This window comes from Marmota monax, unplaced genomic scaffold, assembly GCF_021218885.2.
Source record: "Marmota monax isolate L192 unplaced genomic scaffold, Marmota_monax_Labrador192_F-V1.1 WCK01_AAM20220418_F8-fsc00016, whole genome shotgun sequence".
Taxonomy (NCBI): Eukaryota; Metazoa; Chordata; class Mammalia; order Rodentia; family Sciuridae; genus Marmota; species Marmota monax.
In genome coordinates, this window is record NW_026695209.1 from 10,563,368 (window position 1) to 10,580,821 (window position 17,454).

General features: G+C 34.8%; 1 protein-coding gene across 2 annotated transcripts in view; it reads right to left on the minus strand.

Moving 5' to 3' along the window:
- Positions 1-17,454, minus strand: part of Cxadr (CXADR Ig-like cell adhesion molecule) — a 61,430-nt gene that overhangs the window by 8,957 nt on the left and 35,019 nt on the right. Inside the window, exons 4-7 of one of the 2 annotated variants that reach the window (XM_046430461.2) lie at positions 16,353-16,508; positions 15,194-15,316; positions 14,481-14,619; positions 13,248-13,431 (exon numbers count right to left, since the gene is read on the minus strand). In XM_046430461.2, the coding sequence (XP_046286417.1) occupies positions 13,248-13,431; positions 14,481-14,619; positions 15,194-15,316; positions 16,353-16,508 (602 nt within the window). Of the gene's footprint in view, positions 1-9,156; positions 13,432-14,480; positions 14,620-15,193; positions 15,317-16,352; positions 16,509-17,454 lie in introns of those variants that run through there. The other variant, XM_046430460.2, reaches the window with a different exon arrangement.

The following is a 17,454-nucleotide window of genomic DNA, read 5'->3' on the forward strand; positions in this document are numbered from 1 at the left end:
AGCTTCATCTTTAATAAGAATCACCACATATTAATGGCAAACACCAGCCAAGTGCTGTGCTGGGCACATTATCGTATATATATTCATGAACAGCTAGTTACTTATCTTCTCAATGGCTGAGCCAGGATCCACATTTCCTGATCCCTACCTCTTAACACTTATATTTACTGCTTCTAACTGAATCCTTTGTAAGTCACAGGCAAGCATAAACCTTTCCCTTCCAAGTTGATTGCATTTAAAAAACAAAAAAGCCAGGAATAAGGCCAGGTGCAGTGGCACACATGTGTAATCCCAGCAGCTCAGGAGGCTGAGGCAGGAGGATTGCGAGTTCAAAGCCAGCCTCAGCAAAAGGGAGGCATTCAGCAACTCAGCGAGACCCTGTCTCTTAATAAAATACAAAGTAGGTCTGGTGATGTGGCTCAGTGGTCAAGTACCCTGAGTTCAATCCCAGTACTGTAATCCCCACCCCCCAAAAAAGCAAGGAATATGAATTTCTCATTGCAAGCCTTGAAAAACTCCAACTTGTAGCATGACGAAGCCCTTTCTAGCACAGCAAAAACACAACAAACAAGTTAAGATCTAGGTGAAATGCTACACCTATAAGCAGCCCTAATTTCCTTGGAATCCATTGCAGGGTTTTTTAACAGATGAGACAAGATCTTCATGTCTTTTTGGTTGCTTCTGTAAATTGTTCTCAAAGAAAGGATCCAAAAAGGATTCTCATGAAATAATTGGGGGTAGTTCTGAATTTTTAAAACAATTTTCTTTTGAGCAAATGGGAATGGAAGAGATAACTTTATTTCTTCATTAACATCTGAGTATTTTAACATTAAAATAGTCTTACTTTAATTCTGCGGAGCCGAATGAATTTTAAACTGTGTGTCAGCATACCAAATCATCTGTGGTTACTTTGGAGAAGACACTGTATTTTAAATATTGCTTTGGTACCAAAGTAGATGCTGTGTGAACACATAAAATGTCCCCTCCTAGTCAGATTAAAAGACTGGTGAATGTTGGGAGATAGTAGTTTTCAAACAGTTTACTGTTTTTTACTCAGTTTACTGGTTTTAACTGTATCACACTCTGTCCTCCCAGAATTGTAGGGTCATTCTTCTGTTCCCTAGAAATGTTCTTATTGTTGACAGTTCTAGGACTATGTGAGAGGAAAGATGTCCTACTTAGCAATATTAGAAGAGCACAGTGCCAGCAGCCAACATTCAACTTGGAATAGTGTATGACAGCTGACCTAACACACGTGACCTAGATGCATCTTCTTTTTAAGTGTAAGAAAATTTATTTTCTTCATTAGTTTAGTACTGATTCCATAAAATTGTTTTAGGTGAAAACTCCTACAGCTTGGAAAAACAACAACAAAAAAACGATGAATGAATGAGAGACACTGCGATGTGTTGGGGATAATGTGACAGTAACTTAATAAGTACATAGAACAAAGCTGTTAGAATTATCAACAAAGTTTACTGAGAATCTATTATATATTGAATATTTAGGTGTAAAGATGTCTCCACCTTTGAGAAGTCTGACATCTGCTCAGAGAATTGAGAACCTCAGTTTCCTTGAGGGTACAAGGAGGGAGAAGTCAGATTGAATCAGAACAATATGGAGGTAGCTTCTTCGGTAGTGGGATTTAGGGAAGAATTAGGATTGTGTGGTCAAGAAAGGGCAAAACCATAAACAGCAAAGTAGAAATAACAACCTGAGGGGGAAAAAATTAAAACTCCTCCAAGTTAGCAGAATAATCATACAAAAGAAAAATGGCCAAAGGATACCAAACCAGTTCTCCAAAATAGAAATTTTCTGTTCAGACAAAGGAAAAATTGATCAAGTGAACAAATACACAGAATTTTAGACCACAAAATCATTATCTCCTGAGATCAGGAAAGATCAGAAATTTGGGTAGAGTATTGATAAAGATTGGAGATAAGCACTCTCATCCACTAAGACCATAAGTTTCTACCATACTTTAGGAGAGTATTTTTACAATCAAAATACTGTACTTATTACCTCTCCTTTCAGGCATTTATCTTAAGATGTTTTTATATATATGTAAAATGATAGATTTCTTTTTTTTTAAAGAGAGAGAAAGAGGGAGAGAGAGAGTTTTTTTTTTAATATTTATTTTTTAGTTTTCGGCGGACACAACATCTTTATTTGTATGTGGTGCTGAGGATTGAATGCAGCGCCACGGGCATGCCAGGCAAGCACACTACCGCTTGAGCCATATCCCCAGCCCGACATATTTCTTTCTAAAGAAAAAATAAATAAATAAACACAGGTATGTGCAAGTGTTAGGGCAGAGTAAGTATGAGAGTGGAGTCAGTTATAAAAGTGAAAAGCCAGGATAAGGTTGGGACTCTAGGGACGAAACCCAGGAGCACCCTACCACTGAGCTATGTTTCCACTCCTTTTAATTTTTTTTTTTTTTTTAAATTTTGAGGCAGGGTCTCCCTAACTTCTCCAGGCTGGCTTGAACTTGCAGGCCTCCCTTAGCCTCTCAAATAGCTGTGAGTATAAGTATACACCACTGCACCCAGCAAAGGTTTGGACTTTAAAATAGAAGTTAGGTAGAAAAGCTTTTGAGCAAGAGAGTGCACATAATGTTTCAAGAAAATAAACCTGGAAGCAACAGTTTTAATCAGCTTTCATCTAGGAGAACTTATGTCAAATAGTCATCTATTTGCTTCTATAACCAGGTGGGTTCTAATTTCTAAAGTGGTCCATGGCCACTTCATGTCTTCCTGAAGTCACATGCTTCCAAATTCTCCATAAACAGTAGAAAATGAGTAGGAAAGTTTGTTACTATTTATAAAATAGAAGGAATGAAACAAATCATGCCTTTATACACTTTTATCGAGCACTTACTCTTTGCCAGCAAAATGTACCATGCCCTGAACAGGCCAAGCCTAATGAATTTATGATCCAAATCTTACCAGCATTCTCAAGACCATTCCACTGGAACTTGTCTGTCATGAGTGATTTCATTCTCAAAATAGTTTCTTTTCAGTTCTCTTGTGCCCTGGGTACTCACTTGGGTTCTCATCTCACTCTACACACTCATTCTTGATTATTTAATCCTTCTTATGGATTTAACCTGTGTCTTTAACTTTAAAAACCATAATTTTTCACCTAACACCTTTAAAAAAAAAGAAACAAAAAGCCCAAAAGATAAATGTTGATAAAAATATGGAAATTAATGGAACCCTTGTACACTTTTGGAAATGTAAATTGATGTAGCCATTATGGAAAACAGATCGAAGGTTCCTCAAAAAGGTAAAAATAGAACTATCATATGATCCAGAAATCCCACTTCTGGATATTTTTCCAAAAAGAAAATGAAATCAAAATCTCAAAGAGATATTTCCACTCCTTGTTCACTGCAGAATTATTCACAAGAGCAAAGATGTGGAAACAATCAAAATGTTAATACACTGGATAAAGAAAATGTAGTATATGCATACAAAGCAGCATTATTTGGCCTTAAAAAAGAAATGTCCTTCATATGTGACAACATGAATAAACCTGGAGGACATTATTCTAAGAAATCAGTCACAGAAGGACAAATATTATGTAATACCATTTGTATCAATTATATAAAAAAGTCACACATACACACAAATTGTAAAATCATGGTTGCTGAGAGCTGGGGAGAAGGAGAAATCAAGAGTTGTTATTCTACAAGTAAAATATTTCAGTTATATATAAAAGACAATTAAGTTCTAGATAACAGCTGTATAACACTTCCTATAATTAACAATAGTATATTGAACACTTAAAATGTTGTTACTACAGTGACTTCATGTCAAGTGTTACCATAACTGGGATGGGGAGGAGTGGGGCAAACAAAAAAAAAAAAAAAAAGAGCCAGACTTCACTTTTCTCCTTACCAGGTTCCTTCAATTGTGGTGTACAGATCATTGCATCAATAAAAATGTAGCTTGTCTAATTGTCTGGCATGTTTTGAAAGCATGGTCCCCAACATAGCAAGGTACAGAGGTAGGCTTTTAGGCAGTGATGAGAGTTATAACCTTATCAGTGGATTAATCTGCTTGAAGGATTAATAGTTGGGACTATTGTGTGGTAACTACAAGTAGACTGGGCATGGCTGAAAGCTGCAGGTCACTGGGTATCCCTTTGGAGATTAGATCTCATCCCTGGCTACTGGTTCTCTCTCTGCTTCGTTTTTTTTTTTTTTTTTTTAATGCCATGAGCTGAGCAGCTTTCCTCTTTCACACCCATTTGCCATGATGTTCTGCCTCAGGCCCTCAATGGGGTTGGCTGACCATGGACTGAAACTCTAAAATCATGAGCCCAAAATAAACTTTCCTATTCTACATTGCTCATCAGGTATTTTGGTCTCAGTGATGAAAAGCTAACATAATGTTAATGGGAAAAATCATATATATATATATATATATATATATATATATATATATGCATATATGTATAAATCATATACTCCAGTGTCTCCACCTACATACTCTAATATAAACTCCTCAAACTCAATATGTTCCTTAGCTTAACTTTCACACATTAGAAGAATCATAGCTCTAATTTCTTTGGTTCAAGTCTGTGATTCACCTGCCAACTATCATCTTCCCTAGATTCTAACATTTTACATTTTACATGTTGCAAGGTTATAACAGGACTCTTTCTACTTTAAAATTTACTAATCCTATCTTTCCCACCTCAATTCTCTACTCAATTGCTCCAACCAAAAACCTAATATCCCTTCATCCTTCATGAGCAATCCATTCACGTTAACTTTTTAACATTTAATAAATGTTCAGGACAAACTCAAAAACAACGTGTGTGTGTGTGTGTGTGTACAGAACATTCCGAGAAGGATAAAATACGATTGATCATACTTTTCACAATATATTCATACTTTTGAATTTGTGTTCTGTGAATAGATAACCTATTAATTAAATTTAAAAAACAATTTTGTTATGCCTTTTGAAGAGCAAGTAGTAACAGAAGCTGAAAACATGAGTGGGGAGGGTAACTTACATTCCATTCTATACTTTGTGCATTATTACCTTTTTGAAATACTAAAAAACTATAGAAAAATATTTAAATCTATAAAGTTAAACCTATGAATAACTTTAAAAACTTCTTGAAAGCTGTCCTTCCCTGAATAAGTTTCACCATGTCAGCAAGACTCATAAAAAGAAGTTCCTAACCATCAACTACTCCTTTGTCACTTGACAAGCAGATGTGAGGTTTAAAAAGTGTATTATAGTCATCCATACTTGAAATATAAGCAGGATACTCCTATATGCCAGGCAAGTGCGCTACTGCTGAGCCCCAGCCCTAGCCCTGGTGTTGGTATTTTTATTATATCACTGAAAATTAAACAAACAGAAAACCCTCTGGGTATGTGTTCCACACCAACTTTCACTATTTTTAGTCCCTCTTCATAATTTGTACTCAATTACTGTTGAGTTGAATTGTCCCCACCATCCTAAGTTCCCATATTGAAGTTTTAATCTCCCCAGTAACTGAAAATATGATCTTATTTGAAAATAAATTTGTTACTGATACAACTTGTTAAGATCAAGTCATTAAGGTGAGTCCTAATCCAACACAACTAGTGTCCTTAAAAGGGGGAAAATTTGGACAACTTTCATAGAAGGAAGACAGTGTGAAAAGAAACAAGCCATCTACAAGCAATAGATCCTTCCCTCACAGTCCCTTGGAAGTTACCAACCCTGCTTGATTTTGGACTTCTAGCCTCCAGAACTGTAAGACACATTCAATTTCTGTATCTAAGCCACAAAGTTTGTGGCAATTTCTTATGGTAGCCCTAGCAAATTAATACAATTACACATAGAAATGACTTGTAAATGAACAGTCATTTCATATAATTTGCCATTTTAAAAGACTTGAAAATAACTGATACAATACTGTTGTTTTTGAAAACTAAAAATCTTCTAAGAAATGGTGTTTTAGGATATCTACGCAGGTTTCCCTAATTTCTGATACCAAAAAATATTACTCTACAAAAAAATTAGGCAACAGTGTGTTTTTTTCAGACATACTACAAATATAGTCAGATATGTTTGCAAGAAATAAAAATATTTTGCCATTAGTGACTGAGCTTGGAAATCAGTTATCTGAATTTCTTAGATCAGTCAGAGGTTCCCAAAGTTGCAGATATTGAAATAATCTGGCAGAGAAGAGTTATCACTGACTTCTCCCCAGACCTACTCAGTTGTAATATCTAAGGAAGTCTTTAGAAATCTGTAAGATACTTCTTCAGATTTTGTAGTAATGAATCCTATTTTAGTGACAGCTCCTATTCAATCAGGTCACCCCATTCTATATTTGGGCAAGTTCACCTTTTAAGCCAAGTATAACGTTTTCCCCCTATGTGTACTTACTCACCCTTTTTTCTCATGAAATCGCCTTTTAGAGACCAGGTCAGGCATTTTGCTGACCCTATGACACCTAACTTAATAAATGAATGCCTATCCCTAAGTGTTCATTTCCTTATTAAATATCCATTCAACATTAACTATGCAATTTGCAAGTCATATGGTCAGGCATTGGGGGCTGAGGTACATAAACCACCTTCAGACTCCTGAGAGGTATATTAAGCATGTGGAACAATTAGAATGCCAAAGACTTTTTGTGCAATAGAAGACTTCATTGGCAATGAAGAGGGACCAGAAGTTCCCCTGCTTTAGCTATGTGCTCAAGAAGCAGAGGTGTGAATCAGGAAAAATGACTCAAAAGAGTGTTTGAATTTAAAAGTTGCAGGGCAAATATGCAGTGGGCAAGAAAAAAAGAAAAGGATGCTGCCTGGTTGAAGAAGTTGCATGTTCACAGAAATAAACTATAGCCCCTTAGCTATTGAGTACGACTATTACCCAGTTCTATGTGGAGGTATGGAGAAAATAAACCATAGAGAAATATAATGAACTGTGAGAAGCATTTTGTGTCATGTTAAAATGATCTTGTCTTTAATATGATCATGTTTACCTTTTAATACAATCTATCCACTAGGACTGGGAAGAATGGCTGAGGACAAGCCAAGATCATAACAGCTTCTAATACATTGTTTGGAATTGACAAACTCCATAATTTCCTGTATTTTTCTCACCTCTCCCATTCACCATTACAGTTAGAATTTTCACAGCTCAGCAATAACGAAGAAACTGATCAAGAACTTAGTCCTTGGTTTACCTAGACTGAATATTTAATTCTCAGCTTTTCGTTAGCTTTAGAGATTCTTCTTTTAATAACCATGATCAAGAACATAATATCTTCTCTTTCTGTGGTTACCTAGGGCGGCAACTCTTTTCCCCCCATAAATAATTAATAAAACTAAAATTTTTAATAACTTAAAAAATAATTTAAAATTTAAAAATATAATTTAAAAATAATTTAAAAAAATATCTAACAGTAAAGTGCATTTGATTTATACATCAGAAGCTTAGTTTCGAGGACTAGTTTCCTTATCTTTTCATGGCTGTCATGATTGCATCTTAAAAATTCCATTTAATTATGTATGCCTCTGACATACACTATAATGACAAATTACTTCTTATTCAATGTCATCTCAATTTAATCAGCTTTGCTATTTGTTACTTAATGAACCAGAAATATGATCTGGTATAGAGCTAGGAGACTTTTAACTATGATCTAAATTAATGGAATTAAATTATACTCAGTAATTTCACTTAGCATATTTTATTATATAATCTTGATTCATTTAAGTCTCTGTCATTCACATTTCAGCTATCAGGAATAAATACAAAGAATTTTCCTTATTACACTAATTCTGTCTCTTTACAATTTTCTAATGTCCTGTGTGGTTTGGTAAATACCCTTGTGATATAGATATTTTTATCTATGTTTTAAACACTGAGAAACTGAAGTAAAGCAACTAGTAATAAGCAATTTTCAAACACTTCTAAGTCCTGTGCTTTTCATTTCTTAATCCCAGAGTAGAAAAATTTCACATTAGTGAAAGCCACTGGCTCTCAAATGGAAGTGATTTGCCTACACTGGGGGCACATTTTGACAATGTTTGGGGGCACTTTTCATTACCACAATTATAGGAGTAGGAAGTAGGGTGTTACTAGCATCTAGTGGGTAGAAGCCTGAGGTGCTGCTAAATATCCTACAATTTACATTACAAATAGTTCTCTACAACAACAAAAAAAATATCTAGCCAAAAATGTTGGTAGTGCTGAGGCTGAGAAAACCTCATATGAACAAAGCCTTCCTGAAGATGTCTTCTCACAGAAGCATTATTAATATTCCATCCTGGGTTGTCCTGAAATCAGTGTTTAAAGTCAATCAGAATAGCTTAATTTAAACTACAATGAGATGTTGCTATGGTCTGAATGTTTTAGTTATCCCTAAAACTCTTATGTTGAAATCTTAATACTCAATGTGATAGTATTAAGAGATAAGGGCTTTGGGAAAAATCAAGTCAACAAGGGTTCCACCCTTTTAAATTAACATCCTTACATAAGAGACTTGAACCTTCTGAGGACACAGGAAGTGGTGCCATTTTTGAAGGAGTGAGCCAAGCCCCCACCTGACACTTAATCTATGCATGTCTTCCTTTATGATATCATGTATCCCAGCCTCCAGAACTACGAGCAGTAAATTTCTGTTCTTCAGTCAGGCAACGCAGCACAAGCCTGTAGTTCCAGCACCAGCTAGACTGTGGCAGGAGTATTACTTGAGCCCACAAGTTTGAGACCAGCTTGGGCTACACAGTAAAATCCCATCCCAAAAATGGAAAAAAATATTTATGTTATAAATTACCCAGTCCAAGAGATTTTGTTCAATTATGCATTTAATACATAAATGTGTGCTTATTTTTAATTCAGCTGAAAAACTGAATTTACATTATAAATTCTGAAATGACATAACTTTGGAGGGTCCATCTCAAATATATACCATCATATAAAGACACAGGGGTGAGAAAATAAATATGTATATTTGACACATATTCACTGATATATGGTTGTTACAATCTTTATTCTTCCTGTTTAAACGATACATGGGGGCCGGGGAAAGGAAACCTCCATGTAGAAAAGTAGGGAAAAAAAAATAACATATTGAAGCTTTAGTACACATTTTGAAAAGGGCATAATAAAGCCACACCACAAGGCAGAGAACTGCTTTCTTGGTTTTATTTCAAAAGTACACAAGGTCACAAAACTATAAGAGCAAGTTCTTGGTTTTTTAAACAAGTTTTGTTCTTACAAATTTCAAAATCTGCACCATTGGATATGTAAGCCAGAAATTTTAAATACAAAATCTGCAACTGATATTACCAATGCTCTATTTTGCAAATGTGAAGTGTCAAAATAGTTCTCAGTAGTACAAGTGTATTTACCATTAAAATTCACAGTTAGGAACAAGAATAAGTGCATCAGTGAATTGTGGTTCTTTTAATACTTGTGTTGTTAAAACAAGCTGGCAGGAAACAGAGCTCACTCTTCTTTGATGGAACCTTTAGAGTCCATGATGAAAACCAAACCCAACTTATAATCAATGTCTTCTTAAATTACAAAATAGGATACGTATTTTGTAAAATTGGATTTTAATTAATAATAGACCAATGTTAATATCCATAAGATAAATGATCAGCCTTCCCTTAAGAGAAATAAACAGAACCACAATTCACAGAATTTATTTATCGTTCTTCCCTGCTTCTTCTATAACAATTATGAAAGGAGTTTGTGCTCAGTTATAGACTATTTTAGTATTGAAGCAGGCAAATAAGTATGAAATCCTATTGCAGAATATGTTGCCTTTATTACTAGAATATCCAAAGGCATTTGAAATATTAAAACTTGCCCAGAACATTTATACTAGTGAACACGGAAATGTTATAAAGATATATATATATATATATATACACATATATATATATATAATAATGTCACAAGCCACTGAAAATCTAAAATTGTGCCAACATTTTCTACAAACTACTCCATATGTGACACACCAAAGCATTAACCACAAAAAATATGGACTTTTCCTGTTTACACTAGAATAAGGCATCTGAAAGCCCTAAACACTGTTGAAATGAGAATTAGAAAAAAACTATAAACATTCACATGTAACTTCAAACTTACATGCTGCACACACACAAAAAGAGACTGAGAAGTTATTTTAATAAGCCACATATTACAGAATTTGATAGCCAAGTTCATGCAATGAGTTTTTCTTATATTTAATCAAAATGTTTACTTGCCCCTTTACTTGATCCAAATTTCCAGGACCCATTCTAAAATTTTTAAAATTATCTAACAGAAATCAGATATTTCTTTGTATCTGTAATCTATATGGATTTTTAAGTTTTCAATTAACTTCCCCCTATGATACACTCAGGCTGTTTTTCTACTGTAACAAATCCTTGGCAGACAGCTTAAATATAAAGAAAATTTGCCCACAATAACTGGTGAATATAATCAATGAGACTTTTTTTAGGTGGGGAGGCTTTCTAACACTGGTCAATAATAATAAGAATACCTATAAACTACTCCATATTCAAAACACAGAACCATATTAATCCACAATATCGTTTCTCTTCAAATTATCCAATGTAACTTATTTAAAAGATGGTACTAAAGTCTCTCAGGAATAAAGTGGAATCAAACAGTTTTGCTTTGAAGATGCAGTGTTGTCCTTGACTGATATTACTATGCTCTAGTTGAAATAGTTTAATAATTTTTTTTATTGAACTATTTGATCACATGAGTAGTAATTCTAGAATAAATAGTTGATATCTGGTTCAATTAAAATTTAACAGTGAGAATTATTTGGGAAATTACTAGTACTATCTGACCTTTAGATCAAGTGAAATTTACAATAAAAGTAAATAAAGAAAATATTAAGCCTAAAACTGAGCTGGGTCCTCTAAACCTAATCATACCTGAAAGGTTTGTTCAGGTTACACAAGTGATTTTTCACAAGCTTGTTTTTTGGATTACAGTTGCTATGGATCTAAACTAAACTACTTTTTGGAAGAGATTCTGATTTACTTACAGTTAAATCCAATACAGAGTTTAACATAAGGAAAACCTTACACAGGTATACTCTCCATAATAATTTCTACTTTGATTAATAGCATAATTTTCACTATATGAAAATCAGAAATAGGACAGGCCAAAAATCTTTTGTTATTAAAGTCTGTGTTCTGTTTTAGTTTCCTAATATCTTTAAAAAACAAGCCAAATATCTAGCATTCAAAAATAGTTACTGTTTCAAAATCAGAAACACAGTCAAAGAGTATTGGGGATATTAAAAGTTTTTAAATTTTTATGAAGAACACAATTATTGAAGTTACTTTGAAAAAGAAAAGAAAGGAAGAGTCAAGATTCAAAGAATGAGGGTAGAAAGGTGTCACAGTGATGTGTTTTCAGAAACAGTACCTTCACCTCTAAGCACCTTTCAGGTAGGTGATAGCTAGCTCATAGGCACCAGATCATAATAGAAATCAAATTACCCAAAAAGGCACAGATGAAGATGTTAACACAAGTATAAAAAGCAACTTTATGTAAGGTTAAAAATCTACTTAAAATGTTTCCAAATATGTAAAACTGTACACTAATCCATTATGCAGACATTCAGCTGAAGTTTACCATTAAAAAGTATACACAACACTCTTCCTAATTGTGAATACATGCCAACATTAATTCATAATGTAGCATTTACCACCACAGCACCCAAAGAGATTAACAGAAACCAACTCCCTACTAAAATCTAGGGAAAAGGCTTTAGAGCTAATGAAATAATTTATTACAGACCTTATATACTATAAAACTGTTGGCTCATTCTACTATATGCACATTCCCTCACAATCTTAAGGGAAATACAATAAATCCACTTTCTTCTACTTAAACATTATTGAACACATTTGGCAGGCAGGAGTATTCCCTTTACTCCATTTTCTTTTCTTTTAAGAATAAATTGCTTTCACAAAACTTAAGACTCAAATTTTTTCAAAGCTCAACTTGATTTGCTGAAACTACACGATGACATGTTTGGCCACACAACAGCAACTGTACATCCTCCAAAGTCTGCAGTACAGAATTGATGGAGGATCTTTATTTGTGTAAAATGTATTGAATTTCTGAGTCTATGATGAAAATACTCTCCAGGAATTGCATTCAAGAAGGTAAGTATATATAATATGCATCCCAAAACAAAAAATACACCAAAACAAACGAAACACCACTTAAAATTTAGTATCAATAATTAGGGAATTTTCATTTATAACTGTCAAATAATAAATGAATTACAACATTATCTTATTAGAAAAACATCACCTAAAGTGGAGAGCCAGTGTTTAGTTGGACAATGTGAAATACATCTGGATCTGGTCACCACATGCAGATGGCCATAGGCCTCAACGCATCAGACCATTCAACACTTAAAATCTGCCCCTACTATTAGACCAATGGTGCCAACTCTATATGTAGCTGAAGCAAATGTTCTAACTGAATCTGTTGATGCTTCTGTTCTTGAGCATCCAAGAGAGGTTATGATGGCCCTGTTGCCTATAGCAGTCTATCAATTAAAAACCATTTCCTACCCAAGGCTTATGAATAGCTTAGCAGTAAAACTAGTCATTTCTAAAATACTGTAGTGTTTTCCATTATTGGAGATATTCCAAACATCTTTAGCGTTTTCAAAGAGGCTAGAAAAACAAGTATAAACATACATGAGTATTTTTGCCATGGGTATTTCTTTACTAATTTGGGAGACATTGTTGAGTCATAAATAAATGAGACAAACACCTTTAAAATAATGGTAGAAATTATAAATTACCACTTTCAGATGATTCAAGTATCAATCTAGTATGCATGTATGTTTACAAATTTCTTCACCTATGATTTAATATTCAAAGTGCTTATATAATTAATACTCAGATACCTTTGAAATCAACCTCTTTAAAAAAATCCACCTTTTCCAGATGATGAATTTGTCTTTACTAACTATATTAACTTTATTGTTTCAATATAACCAAACAAAACTTTGTGAAGCATATTTCTTACAGTTTCTGGTTAACTTTTTTTTTTTTTTTGAGGCTGGTAACAAAATTTAGACTAGAATAGGTTTTAATATATCAAGAGAAGAAAAGAAACACTGAGAACAAAGAAGAGAGGTAAGAGGCTCTATACTATAGACCCGTCCTTGCTCTGTGCTGGAATCATCACAGGAACCGCTCCCATTCGACTTAGATTAGGGGCAGCTACCTTAGCAGGTGGAAGAGTCGGACTCTGAGGAGTACGTTCAAAGTCTTCGCTTGGTACTTGATTATACTGAGTCTTGGAATATCCTTCCATGTTGGAAGGAGACATGGATCCCAGGGATGAATGATTGCTGCCAATGTAGCTTCTGGCAGTAGATGTTCGGCTCTTTGGAGGAGGCACATCTTCCCTGGAAAGCAGAGTCCACAATGCAAGTTAAATAAACAAGTTTTTAAAAATCTACTGTTGTGTAAGATATGAATCATGAGGAAGGGCCTCTATTTAAATACAAATATATAAAATTTGTGTCACACACAGACACACACACACAAAAACATAACAAGGTATAATGTCATGAACTGTGTATTTGAGCCTAACTGATCCGCTTTATTGATTAAAGAGTGTATAACTTCACAACATGAAATGTGATTTCTACACAAATGTGTATGCTTTTATAAGGCTCTATTTATTAAATCTTGAGTAGCTCCATATTCTAGTTTCTATGATGAAGAGGATCTAATTATAGTGATATAATACTTTCTAAAAGTATTAACACCACAGATATAAATTTTATCCCCTAAAAAAAGGAAAGGGAGGGAAAAAAAACCTTTTGGCTATGAAAGTTGTCTATCTGAAAACCTTGCAGATCTAAATCTGTAAAACCTGGGAATTGAGATTTAAGAATTTTCATATCAACTACCAACAAAGGACATACATCTGAGTAACTTTCAGTGTACTTTAAAAGTATAAGTGCTCAAACCCCACCCCAGACCTACCAAATGAAACTTTAAGGGTGTTAAATTATGTCCTGTATTATTATTTTTTAAGTTCCTATAATCCAATATGTTATCTACTGGTTAGAAAAATAAAATTATACTACCAACAGTTCAACAAACTATCCATATCACTTTATATAATTAGGTCAAACCTCAACTTCTGCTCCATTTCTTAAAACTTCATTCCTGCCATCTTATTGTGAAAAGGCAGGCAAGGTAGTCTTGATATTTTGCAGTAGTTCTCAAAATGGGGTACAAGAAAATCTGGGCAGAGAATAATGAAATATGGTTGGGCCAGTGTATTTGAAATTCAAAGTAAATGCTCTGAAATGTGTTATGGGAGGAGCCAACACTTTCACTCAATTTTCAGAAAGAAATAGCATGCTGCAGATGCTTAAGAGAACTAATTCTTCAGAGATACAGGTGATATAAATCTGTCAGACCCCTCTTTTCATTTAATTACCTGATATCATGGTGAACTTCCTTTTCATATTTTTCTTCTCTGCGCTTTTTACGACAGCAAAAGACGATGAGACTAATGAGCACGAGCGCAAGCAAAATTCCTATGATAGCTCCTGCAATTGTTCCAGCTCTATTTGAAGCTAGAATGAGATGTTAATAAGAATACTTTAAAAAAATCTATTGATATGGAAAATGGGATATATATTTATACTAATTGATTGATTTTGTTGCATATATTAACTTTTAAGAGACAAATTACTTAGCTATTTGTGATCCAGCAGGAAAAATCTATTAAAAGACTTTTCTTCTGAACTGTATATTTCCAGCATAAAAATGGTAAAACCAGACTAAAATAATATTCAAAATTATCTTTGTTGGCATATAAGAATGTTCTAACTGGGCATGCTGGTGCAAACCTGTAACCTCAACTACTTTGGAGGCTGGAGGATCACAAGTTCACGGCCATCCACGAAACTTGGCAAGACTGTCTCGAAATAAAAAAATAAGCTTGGCTGGGAATGTGGCTCTTCTTAACATTATTAAAAAGATGCAGGTTTTATCAATAAAATGTACTTTCCCTCTCCATGGGCTAGAAAAGGTAATAACCCAGCCAAAGTGTGTTCTGATCAAAGTTGGCATCCCCATGCCCTCAATACACCCTTGCTGACAACTAAAGAAGAATGTAAAAAAATAACAAAACAGAAAGATACTTACGAGGGACAACATCTAGGCGAAGCAGGCACTGATCAGAGCCCACTCTGTTTTTGACTGTACAGCTGTATGTCCCAGAGTACTCAGAAGTGGCATTTTTTACAGATATAACAGGTGAAGTCATTTCTATGGTAGAGTCGGGGGGGGGGGGGGGAGAAGAAAAAAAAAACAGTCTTTTTCTTTGCTGTGCTGGGGATGGAACACAGACCTAGGCAAGAGCTCTACCACTGAGCTCCACCCTTACCCACAAGCAAACTCACGTTTACAGTATGTATCACTCTGACCCTTTTAATAAAGTTAAACCCTACCAAGTTTGACAATCCAACTGAAAGGAAGACAGAAAATGCTGGGCGCAAACAAAATGCCCTGAAGCCACATGCACATCTCTAGAATTCAAACAAGCATGCCTGACATTCCTACAGCCAAGGCAAAAGTCTCCACAATCCCTCATTCACAGAGCCTCAGCTAAAGCAAGGGTGCTGGTCTACTGTGCAGCAGTGACAATCCCATTTTGGGTCACATCTGATTATTAAAAAAAGAAACTTATTCCACAATGGCTCTTTCATTCAGCAGGAAAATATGCAAGATCTATTTTATCGCCCTAGATGGAAGAAAAACATACACATGAAAATCAGAAGGCATCATTCACGCAGTTTGGCCTCTATTTAGAAAAAAAAAAAAAAAAGAGAGAGGGGTAGAGAGAAAACCTACTGGAGATCAGAGTGGGGTGGAAAGGAAGAAGGTAGAGCATGGTAATCAGTTTGAACTAATAGGTCAATTATAATAAACAGATGAGCAATCAGAATTAGTCCATTTGTAACTTTCTGGTTTACTGTAGCATCAACATGAATCTAGGCAAAACACTCCAGATCCAACTCTTGCTGTTCTTTAGCCACTAAATAATTTATGGTCATGATCATTTACCACCAATTAAAAATAAAATGTACCAATGTAAGTAATTATAATATTCTAAAAAGTAAAATCATTACAGAAATATTTCTTCATTTATGACACTAGGCTGTCATTATAAAGCACTGAATAATTCCCATGGAAAATTTGTTCTGGACAGAAAAGGGAATTAGTATGTAAATACTCATACAAACCCTACTGGATTTAAGTCCAAATCAGTGGCACATGGTACAGTTTGTATCATCAGCAGTACCTGCTAACCACGAAGTGGGCATTCTCTGGGAGTCAGATAATTTTTGCCATTCATATCGCAATGGAAGTGAACCTTCTTTTGGTTCACATTTTAATTTAAAGTCATTTCCAATTTCTTCTGATCCATCAATGAAACATCTTGTACCTGAAGGCTTAACTAAAAGAAAAAACAAAAGAAATTACAACTTTATACAAGAGAAAGGAAATTATCTTGATAACATGACTTAAAGCACACAGCATGGGGTGTACAACCACTGACTCGTTATCAGTTGGTCCTGGGTTCAGAATTGACAAAAGAATGGAAAGATCACAATAGGCTGTCAGCACAGTTTATCCAGCTCTATCAAACACAAAACAGGTAATAACAAGCTCGGGAAAGCAGCCATTGCATGAGGAGGTCGGGCAACATCTCAGGCGCAGCTTGGTGCCCTCCATTCCATGAGGCACATTTGAAAAAAAAGCAAGGATGATGCGGGCTGGGCCACTTGAGACTCTAGAAAGCTCCCGCTCCCCTCCTTACCTACTCTCCGTCGTGCTTGAAATGTAGCCCTCTTGGAGTATGTGCCAAGTCACATCGCTTGGTGCCGTTACCCGACAATCAGGGGATTTATAATCAATAATGCTGATAACAGGGATAATTCACTTAGTGCAGCAGAGACATTTAACAGTCTATCTTTATATTAGCTCAGATCCATTGAGAGAGCAGTGTTATAAAGGTAAATCAGAGGCTGTCATCTGTATCTCTCTAAGTAACTCTTTAAAGTAGCTGCCAACCCATTACCCCGAACCTGGATTAATACCCTGGCATTACATGCCCTCCTGCTGAATTGCATTAAGGCATAATATTTAAATAATAAAATTAACATGTGTTAGTCATGTGAGTTTATCACATTTAGCAAACTTTATTACATCTATAACTTGGTACCTGTGGAAGAAACTGCTTCCACAACCCAGTGTAGATACCAAAATACTACAATACTCAAGTGCTTTATATAAAATAGCATAGTATTTGCATATAACCTTCCCCTGCAGACTTAAATCATCCCTAGATTATTTATAATATTAATACAATCTAAATACTACATAGTTGTTATAATATATTG